The sequence below is a fragment of the Brachycentrus maculatus genome, unplaced genomic scaffold (assembly GCF_059751285.1).
Source record: "Brachycentrus maculatus isolate JH-2025_06_01 unplaced genomic scaffold, ASM5975128v1 h1tg000242l, whole genome shotgun sequence".
Taxonomy (NCBI): Eukaryota; Metazoa; Arthropoda; class Insecta; order Trichoptera; family Brachycentridae; genus Brachycentrus; species Brachycentrus maculatus.
Genome location: NW_028280993.1, coordinates 1,100,245 through 1,116,336, shown reverse-complemented (window position 1 = coordinate 1,116,336; position 16,092 = coordinate 1,100,245). Strand labels below are relative to the sequence as shown.

The window sequence follows — 16,092 nt, the reverse complement described above, 5'->3', positions numbered from 1 at the left end:
AAAATACATTACAAACTAGCGCGTCCGGGAGCCGAGTGCGTCGCTCCGTCACTCCGGTCCGCGAGTAACCTTTATTTACACTATCCCTACCTGTCGGCAAACTAGGCCGCCCTTTACATTCCCGCACACACGTATTAGGCCAGATTGCTCACTACGGTAAAAGCTCCTCAATTCCAAATCTCAGGGAACAAACATTTAGCTCACTCCTTTCAGGAACGTCATAAATCAAAAACCGTCAATTTTCAGTTGTGCATATTTTCGGAATGCCCAGAAATTGTACTATATCCCAGCAAAAGAGGCATATTTTTAACTTAGTATTTACCCAATACAGGGCAGAAAGTGTTGTTTTTGCATTTTGAAGAACATGTATTGTTTAATTATATTTTTAAATATTCTAAATATTTTTGAAATGGAGAAAAAACCTTCAGGTTTTACCTAAAAAGATATGTTGCACAGTAAAAAGTTCAATAAGTGGCTTGATATTTATTTTTAATACATTATGTTATATTTTTAAACTTTAAAAACATTCTCCTGAAACATCAAGTTTTTTGATTTATGACGTTCTTGAAAAGAGTGAACGATTTGGAAATTAATTAAAATCAGCAAATTGACAAGTTTTTTTTTGCCATACACTGATGAGTGACAATATTTCCTATGTAATCAGTATTTATTATTTTAACAAAAGTAGTCAAATATTTAATCACAAATTAAAATTACAGTTTTTTAACAGCTTTTCGTTTTATAACTTCATTGGATTCTTTTATCATATCAAACTAACAATTTTTTTTAATGATGGATGTAATTATGGTATGAAAAATTGTCAGTAGGGATCAGATCACGGAATCATGACAAAATTCGAATCACAGCGGTCGGAATTGAAGAGGTTTTACCGTATTACAACAAAAAGAAAACATTTTAAAAATAGTTTGGTGTTGTCTCTTTTTATGATTAATTCTATTAAATTAACATTGAATCCGAATGGGGGTAATTTAAAACAGTGTCCTGCAAAGTGTGTGCCGCGGCACACTGGTGTACCGTGTGTGCCGCGGAAAAAAGTCTAGTCTCGTGAAGATAACACAATTGCTCCAAATTTTGATCGGCTGTGCTCAGTTAAACAGGCTCACATTACGCATCAAACATAATATGGTAAACACGTTACCATAATATGGTAAATATGCACCTCTGAAATTTCTGTCCGCCTCCGTAATGGTCAGCACGCTCGGCTTTCTTTCTGGAGGTCCCCGGTTCGATTCCCAGGGGAGGGTCAAATAAATATTTGATTTGATTTGATTTGAGTGATTTTTTCACTCTAAAATTCATTCAATATCACCCTGGACTGGTGCTTGAAGCGGAACGCTGATCGCCTTTCCTTCGCGTGTTATCGATCAAGATAATACTCAGCAGTGCCCTATGCACCATTAGGTGCGGAAAAGGGTGTACCTTGAATAGAGAGAGTTTGCGGAACACTGATTTAAGACACGGTCCCTGAGGAGGAGTGGCGGCTAGTTGTGGTGCATGGCGTGCGAAGAGTCGCCCGAGATGTGCACCGAGTTGCCGAGCGTGGAGGCGATGTCCTGGTAGGAGAACTGCGGGAAGTAAGGCTCCTCCTGGATGTGGTCCAGCGGGCCCCCGCCGCCCTCGGGGGGCGTGAGCTCCACGCTCTCCCCGGTGAACTCCGAGTCGAAGTAGCACGTGTCCGTCTCCGAGCTCACCTGCGGCTTGAACGGCGGCTGGATCTGGAAACCGATCATACACATAATCACGCCTACTCTGCATACAGCATGTGCATGGAAACTTGAAGCCAAAATATACTTATTATAAAATAATCAGGATAGTTATTGCCTGCCCTTTTTAGGTGAATAAATAGCTAAAGTTTTTTCATTTTAAATTTATTTGGCAGTCACCCAGTGAAAGGATGTTTCTGCCAGTGTCAAGTATTATTTTTATTTACAAAGAAAATAGAAATGGAAAATTATAATAACAATTGACTTTTCCGGGAGTATCCACGTTAATGAACGTCAAAGTCCGTCTGTCAGTTAGTATAATGTAACTTGTATAGCAATGACATCTGGGGATATTTGTATTTAACTTTGTCATAAAATAAAACCTAGAGCCATCTCTAGGCTCACCATTGAGCTTTATTGTTTATTTAAATTATTTTTACATAATCTCTATCTTATAATACAAAGATTTTATTTTTTTAAAATACGTATTGAATGTAAAAAGAACCCACTCCCCAGAGAAAGTCGGACATCAATTATTGTACTCCTGGAAAGGTTAATACAAAATTTACAAGCTCTATCATTTTAGAAATTATGACCGCAGTTCTAGAATTAGGTTCAGAAAGAAGGGTGGATACTTGGGTGGGGAGTTGGATTCCTGCCCGTGTTAAGCTATTTAGAGAGTTCTTCTCTGTTGTCAGCGGACACTGAAAGAATGTACAGTTTGCATCCCCTATACAGTAGAATCGCGATATAACGAAATCCAAGGGACCAAAAAATATTAATTCGTAATAACGAATTCCTACATATAACGAATTTTTTAAATCATACTTAGTATGTATATGTTGCGCGCCGTCGCAAAAAATGTTGCGCGGCTTTTCAAAAAGATCGCAAGTTCTGCAAACAAAGGAGGAAGGGGGCCATAGGGAACTGAATATCTACATATTTTCACTAGTTTTCTTATTAACCTTACGGTGATAAAAGTGCCGCGGGAATCGATGATACTCGTATGTATTTTGTACACAATATGAGAATGTGATTTTAAAACCGGAAAAACGTAAATATTCCTTGTTGCTTTTACTGGCCATATTTAAAGTTGAAATATAACAATTTTGTAATGTTGGGTCTGGTAAATATGTATCTGAAAATGAGAATAATAACATCAAATATAATAATAATAATATCACAAGTAGCCGCCAAAGCCGAGAACGAGAACGGCTTGCGCGCTACTGACGGCCAGTGTTGTCAGACGTCAAAGAGTAGTTTTCGATATTGAGATTGCGAAATTACGAAATTGCGAAATTACGAGACGGCGAAAAATTTTTTTTCCAAAATTTACGCGATGAATTTTTTTCGCCGTCGCTAAAAATTTCCTAAAATCCGTTAAAATTCCGTTACAATCCTTCAAATTCCGTTTGATCTCTTTACTCCTTCAAAATCCGTATAAAACGGACAAATTCGTATTTGTCCAAATTGTCCGTCATATTTAATATTTCTAGTTGCTTTTATTGGCCATATTTAAAGTTGAAATAAAACAATTTTGTAATGTTGGGTCTGGTAAATGTTATTCATAATGTCATTCATTTGCAGGACGGAAATAAATAATTTGTAAAAAAATCGGGAATCAAATCCTAACATAAAATCGTAAAAATACACAAACGTTTCTGTGTTTGCGCGTGTGGCGTGCTTTGTAAGTATGCGTGCATGTCGTACGTCGTAACACGTTACTCCGCTAGTCCAATAGTGTGCAGATTGTCTTACCCGACACTACGCCCCACTTAGGGCGCTTGTCCACTACCCGAAATTCCGTGTAATTTTACTGTCAGTTAGCGTTTTAAAATGACGATTGGCTTGGATTGGCTTGTGCTTTTGTCCATCTTTCTTCGGATCGGATCTCTTGATCGGTGCGTGAACACGTTGCGCGTAAATTCGATCGTAAAATCGTCGTTTTAAAACGCAAACTGACGTGCCGGACGGTAAAATTATTCCATGTAGTGGACAAATGCCCTTACGATGTAGATAAAAGACGGATGCAATTTGAGGATTATTATTGTCAACAGAATCATTTCATTGAGATAAAAAGATGGATTGTAATTTGAGAATTATTATAGTCTACCATTGAGATAAGCGGGTGGACTGATTTTGAGAATGTTTATGGCCTACGGAAATAATTTCATTGAAATAAGAAGAGATTATAACTACGTCGCCTACTTTCAAAATCCGCCAGATCCATATAAGTCAATTTTACAAAAAAAATCCAAATTCTCCGGATAACATTTATGTTTCAAAGATTTGTCTATCTTTATATAAAATATTATAAAATAGAGAATTTTCCCATTTTTTTAGAAAGTTTTTCAGTACTCAAAAAAAAACACGAGACACAAATTGATAATGACGTCATCTTAACTTTTGACCTATCTCCGCTCTCTGATTGACCGATATGGGTCAGAAGACAAGTTTCATGAATATATCGGAATTTGAAATACAACGCTGTTTTTAAGTATTTTTAGCGGGGTTTTCAAGTATTTAAAAATTTTGAACAATAAAACCCACAACTGGCATTCCGATAAGAGTATTTATTTTAAAATCTTATAAAACTGGATCTAGCGGATTTTGAAAGTAGGCGACACAACTAAAGAATTATTATTGCTAAAGTAAATCATTTCTCTGACTCATTGACTCTAATTACTAATTACTCAAGCTGATGGGATATTGTATTGAATTACTTTTAAAAATCGCCATAAAACCATCCGCATATGGTGCGGCGGCGCGGGCTTTGAATAATTTTATCTTAACATTTTTTATTTCGGCGCGGCGCCGTGGCGGCGCGGCTTTGAAATATTTTTATCATAACATTTTTTATTTATTATAAATTTACTTAAATGTATTGGCATTTTTTCGTACGGGACAAAAGTGATTTTGTTATACATAATAACGGGATTTCGTTATATAAATGCATTTTTGTATGAAAAATTAGTTTTAGGGAATAAATTTGGTTTTTTTTCTCGATATACGTCATTTTTCGATATATCGCGATTACTTATATCGCGATTCTACTGTATCTCAAAAATATGGGCAGACTTGCCCAGACTTTTGTTTCTTTTTTGAGTTGTCAAAAATGTATAAAGATTATTTATTGTAACTGCAGACAGTTGGTAGAATTCCATATTGAATTGTTGGATAATATATCCAAAACTAAACAAGGTTTATTGGATTGAATTCTACATTTATTTATGTATATGTTAATATGACGCGTTTCGTCTTATTAAGACATTATCAAACCTTAACCCTTCACTGCATAGTGTATCAAATTTGTTAATACCCAAAAGTTAGTGTTAAAACGTCCTTTAAAAATATAAGCAACCATTCTTAGTTGTTACTGATTAGATACATTCATAACTCACGTATGTAGTTCATAATTTAGCCAAAAGACGCGCTATGAACGCCAAAATAATAACTTCACTTGTCTCTCCAAGACGAACTGTCAATGCAGTCATGCAGTCATGCAGTCACGCAGTGAAGGGTTAAGTTTTTAATCGTCGGTAAAGTACTGCTTGAGTAGCTACTGTTGATACTGTCTTAATAAGACGAAACGTGTCACATATTAACATATAATAATAATAAAACCCTTACCGTACCCCAATGGTGCATAGTTCATATAAACGCAGTGTTATCTCGATTGTTTACACATGAAGGAAAGGTGATCAGCCCTCCACTTCAGGTACCGGTCCAGTGTAATATTGAATAAATATTAGAGTGAAAAAATCACTTATATTTATTAAACCCCCCTGGGAATCGAACCCGGGACCTCCAGAACGGTAGCCGAGCATGCTGACCATTACACTACGGAGGCGGACCTCAATATTACATAAATAAATGTAGAATTCAATCCAATAAACCTTGTTTAATTTTGGATATATTACCCAACAATGTATAAAGATTGTTGTTTTTAAAACTGATTAAATTGGAAATGATTCCTCATGAAGGAGTGACAGTTACCTTCTTGAGCACGAGGTCCTGCCAGTTGATGGTGGAGAAGAAGTGGTGCTTCATGATCTCGTGCACGTCCTCGGGCCCGCCGCCGAGCCGCTCCGAGGGGGACTTGCGCAGCAGCCCCGTGAGCAGCGAGCGCGCCGGCGCCGACAGCGTGCTCGGGAAGCGCAGCTCCGCCGTCACGATCAGACTGAACAGCACCTCGTGGTCCAGGTTGTAGAACGGCAGCCGCCCGCACACCTGCACCGACAACCCAGAATGTACTATACTATCCGGCATACGTACCCTACTAACTCTTGGCTTACAGATTAAACTGCCAAGTGTCTATTTGGTGTATTCTAGTACAAAATAATTCACTCGGGCCTCGTATAACCGTGTAACCATAGTTCCACAAAAACATCGTATAATACAAATCTATATTTTACAAGGTTTGAAATTCATACAAAATTAGGGTTTACAATCCAAAAAAAAAATCGAAGATAGTTTATATGAATACATATGTACTTTTTTTTAAACAAAAATATATAAACTTACATATTTATTGAAAAAAAAACTTTAATAGTACATATAATTTCTCTTAATCGTAATCGCGTATTTCGTATTTTACACATGGATCTTTTCTTTTTTCTTCTTTTTAATACGTTCATATTAAGTTTATCGATGTAAAAAAAATATATTTAATGTAGCATTCATTCATCATCGCTGTCACTTAGAATAGTTCTATATGTGTAAAATATACAGGTATTTCCCTAATATTAAAAATTCTCTTTGAAAATTCAACGTGATAAATGACGTTAATTTTTTATCTGCTAGAAACATGTTATTTCTTTCACTGAAATAAATGTGGAATTACCACAATGAGAGACCATTCTCACGACAATTAGATAACTCGGCTTTCGTTTGATCCGATTTCCAGCCTCTCGCTTATCGGATGGCCCCCACCAGCCCTCCAGTCTCCGCCTGGCGATGCGCTGGGCAGGACGTGGAATCTATGACTCACATGGCGGCGAGTTACGAGCTTGGATATATGATTTCAATACAGATATGATCCGGATGATCAGTACGGGAAAGGTTAGCATCAACAGGTTATGTAAAAATCCAGGACTTACCATTTCGTACATCACCACGCCGACCCCCCACCAATCCACCGCTCTGCCGTAGTCGTTATCTTCCAACACCTTCAACAAACACGCAATATTATTATTTCACATTCGCTACAGGTCAATTATTAAGAATAAAAGTAGTCAAATCTTGATCAATTTCGCATAATTCAAATTATGACTAGTAAAAAAATCTAAATAATTTTTACTATCTTCTTAACACATTTCGGAGTGGTGTTTTTTTTACGCCTGATGGGATTTAATAATTATATACATATATTCTTCGCCATCTGTGTTGAGATATCAATATACTAATCAAATTACCCAGATGTTTCTTCTTTGGTTCATATGAATAACAATCAGAAGGTCAGGTCACAAGGATCGGAAGGTTTACTTTGGATGTGGTTTGGATGGTTTACTCCTTGCGCACAAACCCATTAGAGTCTAATGGGTACAGCAGGACTTCTATAATCCGAACGCCTCTGTAATCCTAACACCCATTCATCCCTTAAATACATGCCTAGAATCAGTTGACCAAGTGGATATTCCGGTCCCAGAGAAGATGCTTTTACATTGTGAGACAAAGCTTTTTACTTGTCGTTAAATAAATCTCCACCAACTAAAATATTTCATTTCTTTAAAAAAGTTGAATAAATAAATTTTTTATTTCACAATACATATTTCTTTTGTTTGATAAAAATACCCTACAGATTCTCTGCACTGTGACGCGAACTCTCCACTAGTCCGAACAGAGTAAATTTTCAGCGTTCGGATTATAGAAGTCCTGCTGTATGTAAAATGATAAAAAAAAAAATATTTTTTTTTTTTGTCAAATTACGAATCAAATTTTTTTTTCTCAATCTTACTACAATTTAGAAATATCATAATGCAGACAATATTGAAACTGTAAAAAGGGATGGATCAATATCTAAAAGGGATGTAGGTTACCTCGGGTGCCAAGTACTCAGGTGTGCCGCAGAATGTCTTAGTGGTTTGTCCGTAGGTTATTTCCTCCTTGCACAAACCGAAATCTGCTATTTTTATGTGTCCATCCTTATCCAACAATAAGTTTTCCAATTTTAAGTCTCTGTATATAATGTCCTGTAACAAATTAAAAGGGAAACAATTCATTAGACGGAATCCTATCGTGGTATCCAATAATAATCCAGGTAACATTTTACGTATTAAAAATAATAGTTATTTTTCAAAATAAATACATAGTTTTGAAAATAAAAGAGTTATTGAAAGGTAAGAGGTATTTAAAAAAAAATATATTCTAAAAAAACAAAAACAAAAAATCGGGCGTGAACAGACAGGTGACCTCTTCGGTGGTCTCTGATGGAAAGATTTCTGTGTTTTCGAATATCCCCTTAAATATTAAAATCAAGCACTGATTTTTAGAATCTAAACTAAATTGTATTTTATTATTAAAAACACATGAATAAATTAAATTTGTGACAATTGTATTGCCTTGTTATGGCATTTTCAAACTGTTCATGGCATGAAACTGAAATGGCATGTTCACATTGGTTTAAACCATTTTTAAAAATGTCATCTTCTTCATCTTAAAAATTTTGGGGTCGATCTTGTGGGGTCAATGTCCCGCCCATTGCCACTTGAAAATGCCATAACAAGGCGAAACAATTAGCAAAATTTTTACTTTTATGTGTTATTAATAATAAAATACAATTTAGTAGACTCTAGAAATCAGTGTTTGATTTTAATATTAAATATATAAATTAAAATATAGTTCTACAAATTAAAAGCCAAATCTGTAAATACCTGCGAGTGTAGATAACCGAGGGCAGATATGATTTCGGCTCCGTAAAAGCGCGTTCTATCCTCTGTGAAGTACCGCTCCCTTTTGAGGTGGAAGAATAGTTCCCCGCCATTGACGTATTCCATCACGAAGCACACCCTGTCCACAGTTTGGAAGGAGTAGCGTAACGACTGAAATGAGAACATTCTACGTTCATAAAGGAACTTCAAAGTTCACGCCGAGCAAATCGCTCACTCCTTTCAAGAACGTCATAAATCAAAAATCGACAATTTTCAGTTGTGCGTGTTTTCAGAATGCCCAGAAAATGTACTTTATCCCAACAAAAGAGGCCCATTTTTAACTTAATATTTACCCGCTACAGGGCAGAAAGTGTTGTTTTTGCATTTTGAAGAGCAGGTATTGTTTAATTATTTTTTTAAATAAACTAAATATTTTACAAGTGGAGAAAAAACCTTCAGGTTTTACTTAAAAGATCTGTAATACAGTAAAAAGTTCAAAGTGGCTTGATATATTTTTAAACTTTAAAAATGTTCTGAAAAATCAAGCTTTTTTAATTATGATGTTCTTCAAAGGAGTGAGCGAAATGTCTCAAATGGGTAACAAAAAGAGCAATGGAGAGTCCTTCACTAAACATATCCTTTAGGGATCAAAAAAGGAATTTTTGGATAAGGGAAAAGACCATGGTAACAGATGTGCCTCAAAGAATCTCGAAACTAAAGTGGAACTGGGCAGATCATGTGGTAGGTATGTCTGAAGATAGATGGACGAAGTGCGGTGCTTGACTGGAGGCCTAGAACAGGACGCAGAAACGTGGGTAGGCCCCAGACAAGATGATCTGATGACATTAGGAAAGTAGCGGGCCTGCACTGGAAGAGAGTCGCGTCCTACAGACAACTGTGGAAGTCCAAGAGGGAGGGGTTTGTTCAATACTGGACTCAAAAAGAAGGCTGAAGTAAGTAAGTAAATGTCTCAGCTTGCCTCAACTCTTGACTGAGTTCATTTTATTGTGATCAGTACTTCCCGATGGCTCGACCAAAAGTAATCAAAAGTAAGCAAATAGAACGCTTATAAACGTCTCCCGCTCTCTACTAACAGTACGTAAAATACGGTTATAAGCGTTTCTCGCAAACAATGTGTTGAATGTGAAATGCGCTTATATTTATTTTGACTCTCCTGGGAATCGAGCCCGGGACCTCCAGAAAGGTAGCCAAACACGCTTACCACTATACTACAGAGGTGGCCTATCTGACCTCAGTAAAGAACTTGAAAAAACATAAACAAAACAAAACAAAAATGATGTATACAATTTTTATCATAGACATAAATTGATGTTCGAAATAACATTCCTACGCTTCAGTCACATCAGAAAATACAATGAAGTCATTCATATATATAAAAAAAATATTGTATTATTTATAGATATCATTATGAGAAAAACATCAAAAACAATTAGAGCCCAGATAAATAATAATCTTGTGACAAACAAATTTAGAATATATGTGTGTGTATGCAACACATTCACGTGACAATTATGTGTCACATTAAAAAAAAAACAGCTCAGTGGGGTACAAGTCCAACACAAATAAACAAAATTGTGTAAATTAATATGTGCAGAGTCAACAGTCATTTTCTATTTCAAAACAATCTCTCGTTTCATAACAGCATTCCTAAGTGACATCATTTCCTGAATCAATTTATAAACTTCACAACAAATGTGTAGGAACTGGATGTTGCGAACAGCCCTAAGGTATTCTTAATGTCGCGCTGTGCAAAACTAGTGCGGGGAATATAAATAAACCAACATTCAAAGACGTATGTGGGTTATGTAAGGCCCGAGAGGAAAAACATAACAAAAAATATCACAGTGAAAGAGATGCATTTCTTCTTTTTCTTAAATTAGATCTGTTTTTTTTAAATTTATTAATAATGAATAAAGTGAGGTACCCCTTAAGGGTATATGCCTTACATGAAGGCAAGGTGATCACTCCTGCGCTTCAGGGACCAGTCTAGGGTAATATTAAATGAATATTAAGATGTAAAATCACTAATATTTATTTTCAACCCCCCCCTCCTAGGAATCGAACCCGGGACCTCCAGCGCGGCAGCTAAACATGCTAAACATTATGTTGGGGACTGACCTCCACATTTCGTCGTAGTGTAACATTCGCGGCGAGCATCCGACAACGGATGGATCACTCGGAACGCTGTACTGACTATACGAATGCTTGTTATATTACAATGAAATGACTCCGGTCAGTCCCCACCTTAACACTACCAGAGGCGGAAAAAATATGCTCCACATACAGAGCGGATATCGTTTTGATTTAATTTTACTCACCGTCAAAAAGGCGTGATTTGTATGTTTCAGGACTCTGTTTTCAGTGTGTGTGTGCGCTACCTCATCCTTCTGGATGATGACATTCTTCTTCAGGATCTTCATGGCATACAGTTTCCCGGAATCCTTCTCTCGACACATGACCACCTTTCCAAATGTGCCCTTGCCCAAAACTTTAACAAACTCAAACTTCTCCAGTGTCTGTAATAAATTAAATAAATAGATTGTTAGTTACTTATTGTACACACCGCGTATTGTTATTGAATGTGTTCAAACACATATCGCTCACTCCTTTCAACAACATTGTATATTAAAAATCTTGATTTTTCAGGAGATCGTTTTCAAAGTTTAAAAATATTATAAAATGTATTAAAAATAAATATCAAGCCACTTTTTACTGTGCAACAGATCTTTCTAGGTGAAACCTGAAGGTTTTTTCTCCATTTGAAAAATATTTAGTATATTTAAAAAAAATACTTAAACAATACCTTTTCTTCAAAATGCAAAAACAACACTTTCTGCCCTGTAGCAGGTAAATATTAAGTTAAAAATATGCCGCTTTTGCTGGGATATAGTACATTTTCTGGGCATTCCGAAAACATGCACAACTGAAAATTGTCGATTTTTGATATATGACGTTCTTGAAAGGAGTGAGCGATATCACAATAGATTTTAATAAATAGTTATATTTACCAAGCAATAATTAAAATAGAAAAATGGATAAATATTACCGCAAAGTGAGTGACCAATCAATTAATGAAGTTAGTACTCACTTCTTGGAATTGCGTTCAGGGAATGTCGTTTGACATTTAAAGAAATATATATTTCTAGAAAAAGAGATTATAATTGTGCAAAGAATGGAAACTAAAACAGGTTTTAGGGAATTTTTCTGATTATACAAATCTGCTGAACAAATAAATGAAATGTAATTCTAAAAACTCAGTATACTATATAATTTATATTTGAAGCACTAACTTTGTGATTTTCCATTTTATAATTAAAATGTAACTTTGTTTTAAAATCACTATAAATTTATAGTGATTTTAAAACAAAGTTACATTTTAATTATACTCAGTATACTAATTACGGTTGAATACTAATCACAAGCAAACCCAATTCCAATCTGCACAATGTTTTTTGGCATCTCTCGCGTTCTACCAAAGGTATTTCTATCCATTCCGTTGATTGATACTTAAGGACGGGAAGGGTATTTTTACCTTCTGCGCTGGCCTCATTTCAAAGTCACAAATGAACAAATTACATGCTTAATTTTTCATATGAATATTATGTACTAATCTCTTTGTTAAGGTCTTAACTATATGTACGTAATTATCGATTCCCGTCGCCAGCGGTCCTAAAAACTAACTTACTAACCATCACGCCGCTTATCCGCAGGGGTAGGCAGAGAGAATCGAACGCCATACCACTCTGTCTTTGCAAACATTCTTCGCCTCTTCTACATTCATGCGACTCCTCATACATACCTGACGATTATTACGACTTCTGACCACCCGCTTTCAAGTTTTCTTCGGTCTTTCTCTGCTTCTTTTTCCAACTACATCCACCTCGTAAATTCAGCGGTCCGCAGGAGTAAAAAACACCCGTTCGAAGTGTGTTAATAGAAGATTATTATATAAAATTACAAAATTCTTGTTGGACCATTCAAATTCGATCGGAGACCGCTGTTGCATACAATTAGGTCAGGTAGAAAATAAAGAAGTCAGAGTGAATAACAGAAAAATGGAGAAATAAGTGAGGTTATTAAGTCCACCTGCGTGGAACGGAAAGGGATAAGAGATAGTGACCGATAACTCACCACTTTTCGTTTGCCACCAGACTGCGAGGTCCCCTGCTGGGAGAGCTTGTTCAGCATGTCATCGTCAGCGATGGCCCCCATGTCCACGTCTCCGCTGCTTCCGGCCTGATCCACATCCGATTCCTTTAACTTGTTGGCAACGTAGCGAATGGCCATCACCCACTCAGCCCTACACGTAATCACAGCCATTAAAATAATATCATACATGATAAAAATAGTGAAGGTCATTGGTAACATAAACCAAGCTAGGACACAAAATGCCGAACCCTCTTCTAGTGGAACGGAAGGTCTGCTGATGACAGTCTACGATGTTTCATTGGACACTGCATCAAATTGGTACAATGTAAAGTTGATTACATATCAATTATATGAATGCAAGCTAATCAGTCTACAGTCAACAGTCCGCCTTCCCTAAGGAGTGCAACATGGTTTCCTCCCAGCAATGAGCAAATACTGAGAAGTTCCTGATTGGCCTACAATTGATTATCCTTCCTGTTCCCAATACAGATAAAAATAAAAACATATTTATTTAGTTGGAAAAAAAAAACCTACTTTATGATCTTTAAACCTTGTACATAAAAAGCAAGGTAAGTAATAAATGAAATTCCCATAAAAAAAACAACTATTAAATAATTAATTCATGACTAAAATAGTCAAAATGTTCTTAACACATGGTTGTCGAGCTGTTTTTTCATCAACTCCGACCCTAATTATAGTCGGACAGTCTGCCGCCCGACCCTCGGTATACTAATAACAAGTAACCGTTTGCGGTTTGACCCAATTCCCATCTGTACAATGTTTTATGGCGTCTCTCGCGCTCTACCAAAAGTAACCAAATAGATCGCTTGTAAGTGTCTCTCGCTCTCTACCAACAGTATGTAAAAGACGCTTTTAAGCGTTTCCCGCAAACAATGTGTTAAGTAGAAGTAAGCTAAGAATCACAGAAAAGTTTATAGTATGAGGAAGTATATTCTCTCTGCCTCGAGTTAGTAAAAGTTAACTTTTTCCCTAACCTAACCCGATCTAACCTAACCGAACCCAACCTAAGCGGGTGCAGTTGTATGTGGAGAGCAGTCAAGAAGGCTAGAAACAACTATTATCATTATCTTTCGACATGCATGACTATTTGGAAGATGCGCGGAACACACATGCAGTGACTAGCAGTGTTTCCGCACTTTCTGAATAAACTTTTAATAAACCACGTCAGGCATAGTTTACTCTTCCTAGGCAGAGTCAACTCTCCCTAACAATCTACTTTTCCTGTGACATATACATTGATTAGTATTTAATATATTTTTATTATTAATTTATTAAAACATATTTGAGTAATAATGGTATGCTTCCATAGTGTAATGGTTGGCGCATTTCGCTGCAGTGCTGGCGGATTCCTGGCCGGATTCAATTAACCCGGGGGGTAGAAATAAATATAAGATATTTTTGTCTCAAATATTGACTTAATATTACCCTAGACCGGTACCTGAAGCGTAGCACATTGCTTCAAATTAATGATAAAGTTAACACTGCATAAATATAACACAATGCAGTTTCTTCATACCAGGAGTAGATGACTGTTCTAAATAGTAATGAAGTAAAAAAGGATGTGAATTAATTTTTAAATTAATTTGTTGGATTGATTTTAACTCTTCTGCAACATCTTTATGTGATAATACGAGTGTTTAATCAAATGTGCTGTATTCTCAGAATCCCTCTGTTGAAAAATAACAGCAGATTATTCTTAGAACAATGTTTACAAGGAAAATTGAAACATAAATGTTTGGCAAGGTGAATTTTGTTAATTTATTTACCTCTCATTGTCGCTCTCCACGTGGAACCTGCGCTCGATAACGGTGGTCCACTGCAGCCCCCGGATGGTGAAGGTGTAGGGCTTCGGCCTGTCCGCCGCGAGGATCTGGCACCCTTTGACCGTGAAGTTGTTGAGGGGATCGTTGTAGTTGCTCTTCTCCGGCTGGTTCTTGAAGCCGACCAGGCTGCCGTTGTCGAAGAGGATGAAGTAGCGCGACCGCCAGGTCTTGATGTGCTCGCCGCGCTTGAAGAGCCAGCCCTCCTTCACGATCTCGGCGTTGAGCCCCACCGCCGGGACGCCCGTCGCGACCGCGTCCGCCATGACCTGCGAAGGCACGACAGATCACTTTGCGTCACTTCGACATGTAAACATTGCGAGGGAGTGGATACTTATTAGTGACCTCGAGTACATCGACATTCATGGGTGGTCACGTGACCAAACACGGATTTGTGGACGCGAATTTCGGTAATGTATCAACACACCCGCACCGGTCAATCGTAATAACAAAGAATCCGATATTTCGTATCTAAATATGTCGATTATTATAGCCACAAACTTGATATTTCTGTATATCACGCGGAGGTACGAATGTTGTCTAGACAGCTAATAACATCACATGGTCCTTTAGTGAGTACGCACTTACCCGATGATTATTCGGCGGTTAATTGTTACAATCTCGGGATCACTATCCTATCACCTCGTTTAAACCATTTTTAACGAGTTTTAGCGTAATGCGACGTAAAATTTTCGTTTATTTTGGTGAATTCTCGCAACGCAACGACCCTTCGGCAATCCTATTTTGACAAAATACTTCGAGATTCTCTCGCTAGGGGCGATCAAAGCGATAAATAAAACAATGTAGACAGCGCCACATTTGCACCAGCGGTGGATGTAGGTACTATCTACCGGAAGCGCCAAATTTCGGAATTCCAAAATATGTATTGTTGTCGTTATTACTTTATCGATAATTCTAATAAATTAAGTGATATTGTCACAGATGAAACGACTCATTTCACAATTATACCACGTCCAAATGGTTAATGATAGCACTTATACACAGCGTTACTTTGTTAGATAAAGAATAATAATTTAGTATTGTATATACCACCATTGGCGCCGCTACCTGGCCGATGAATGAGAGATGAGAGTGAACACCACACAATGTTTATCGCGCATAACGATAAGAATGCTACGCTAAAAATAGGGTTACCAAATGTTAAATGGTAAATAACGGAACAATTTTAATCGGTAGTAATATAATACAATAAACGTTTCATAATGGTTTAGATTAAAGCGTGGCTAGAAGCATTATTAGAATAAATTCAAATGCATATTAACCCCATATATTAGAGTATATTCAAATACATATTAATTCCACATAATAGAATGTGTATTTTCAAACACATATTAATTCCAATACAAATAACATTCCTGGGGTAAAACAACAGTGAAAAGAGAAAAAAGGCGCGACTAGCGACTGTTCATGACTAACCTTTCTTGTATTCAGTAAAAAAAATCATTAATTTTCTTTTCGGTATTATTA

At 36.7% G+C, this 16,092-nt stretch overlaps 1 protein-coding gene across 2 annotated transcripts; it reads right to left on the bottom strand.

Moving 5' to 3' along the window:
- Positions 1-401: 401 nt before the first annotated feature.
- Akt (AKT serine/threonine protein kinase) lies at positions 402-15,680 on the bottom strand. Of its 2 annotated transcripts, none has more exons than XM_088265046.1 (9): positions 15,655-15,680; positions 14,551-14,873; positions 12,746-12,914; positions 10,933-11,130; positions 8,597-8,764; positions 7,763-7,915; positions 6,824-6,892; positions 5,721-5,954; positions 402-1,736 (listed from the first exon to the last, which is right to left on the bottom strand). In XM_088265046.1, exons 1-9 carry the CDS (start codon positions 15,658-15,660, stop codon positions 1,503-1,505), a joined length of 1,554 nt encoding a protein of 517 aa, XP_088121172.1. In that variant the 5' UTR covers positions 15,661-15,680; the 3' UTR covers positions 402-1,502. The 2 variants fall into 2 exon arrangements, with proteins under 2 accessions (XP_088121172.1, XP_088121173.1); XM_088265047.1 differs by lacking the exon at positions 15,655-15,680 and adding an exon at positions 15,193-15,372.
- Between the last annotated feature and the right edge of the window lie 412 nt (positions 15,681-16,092).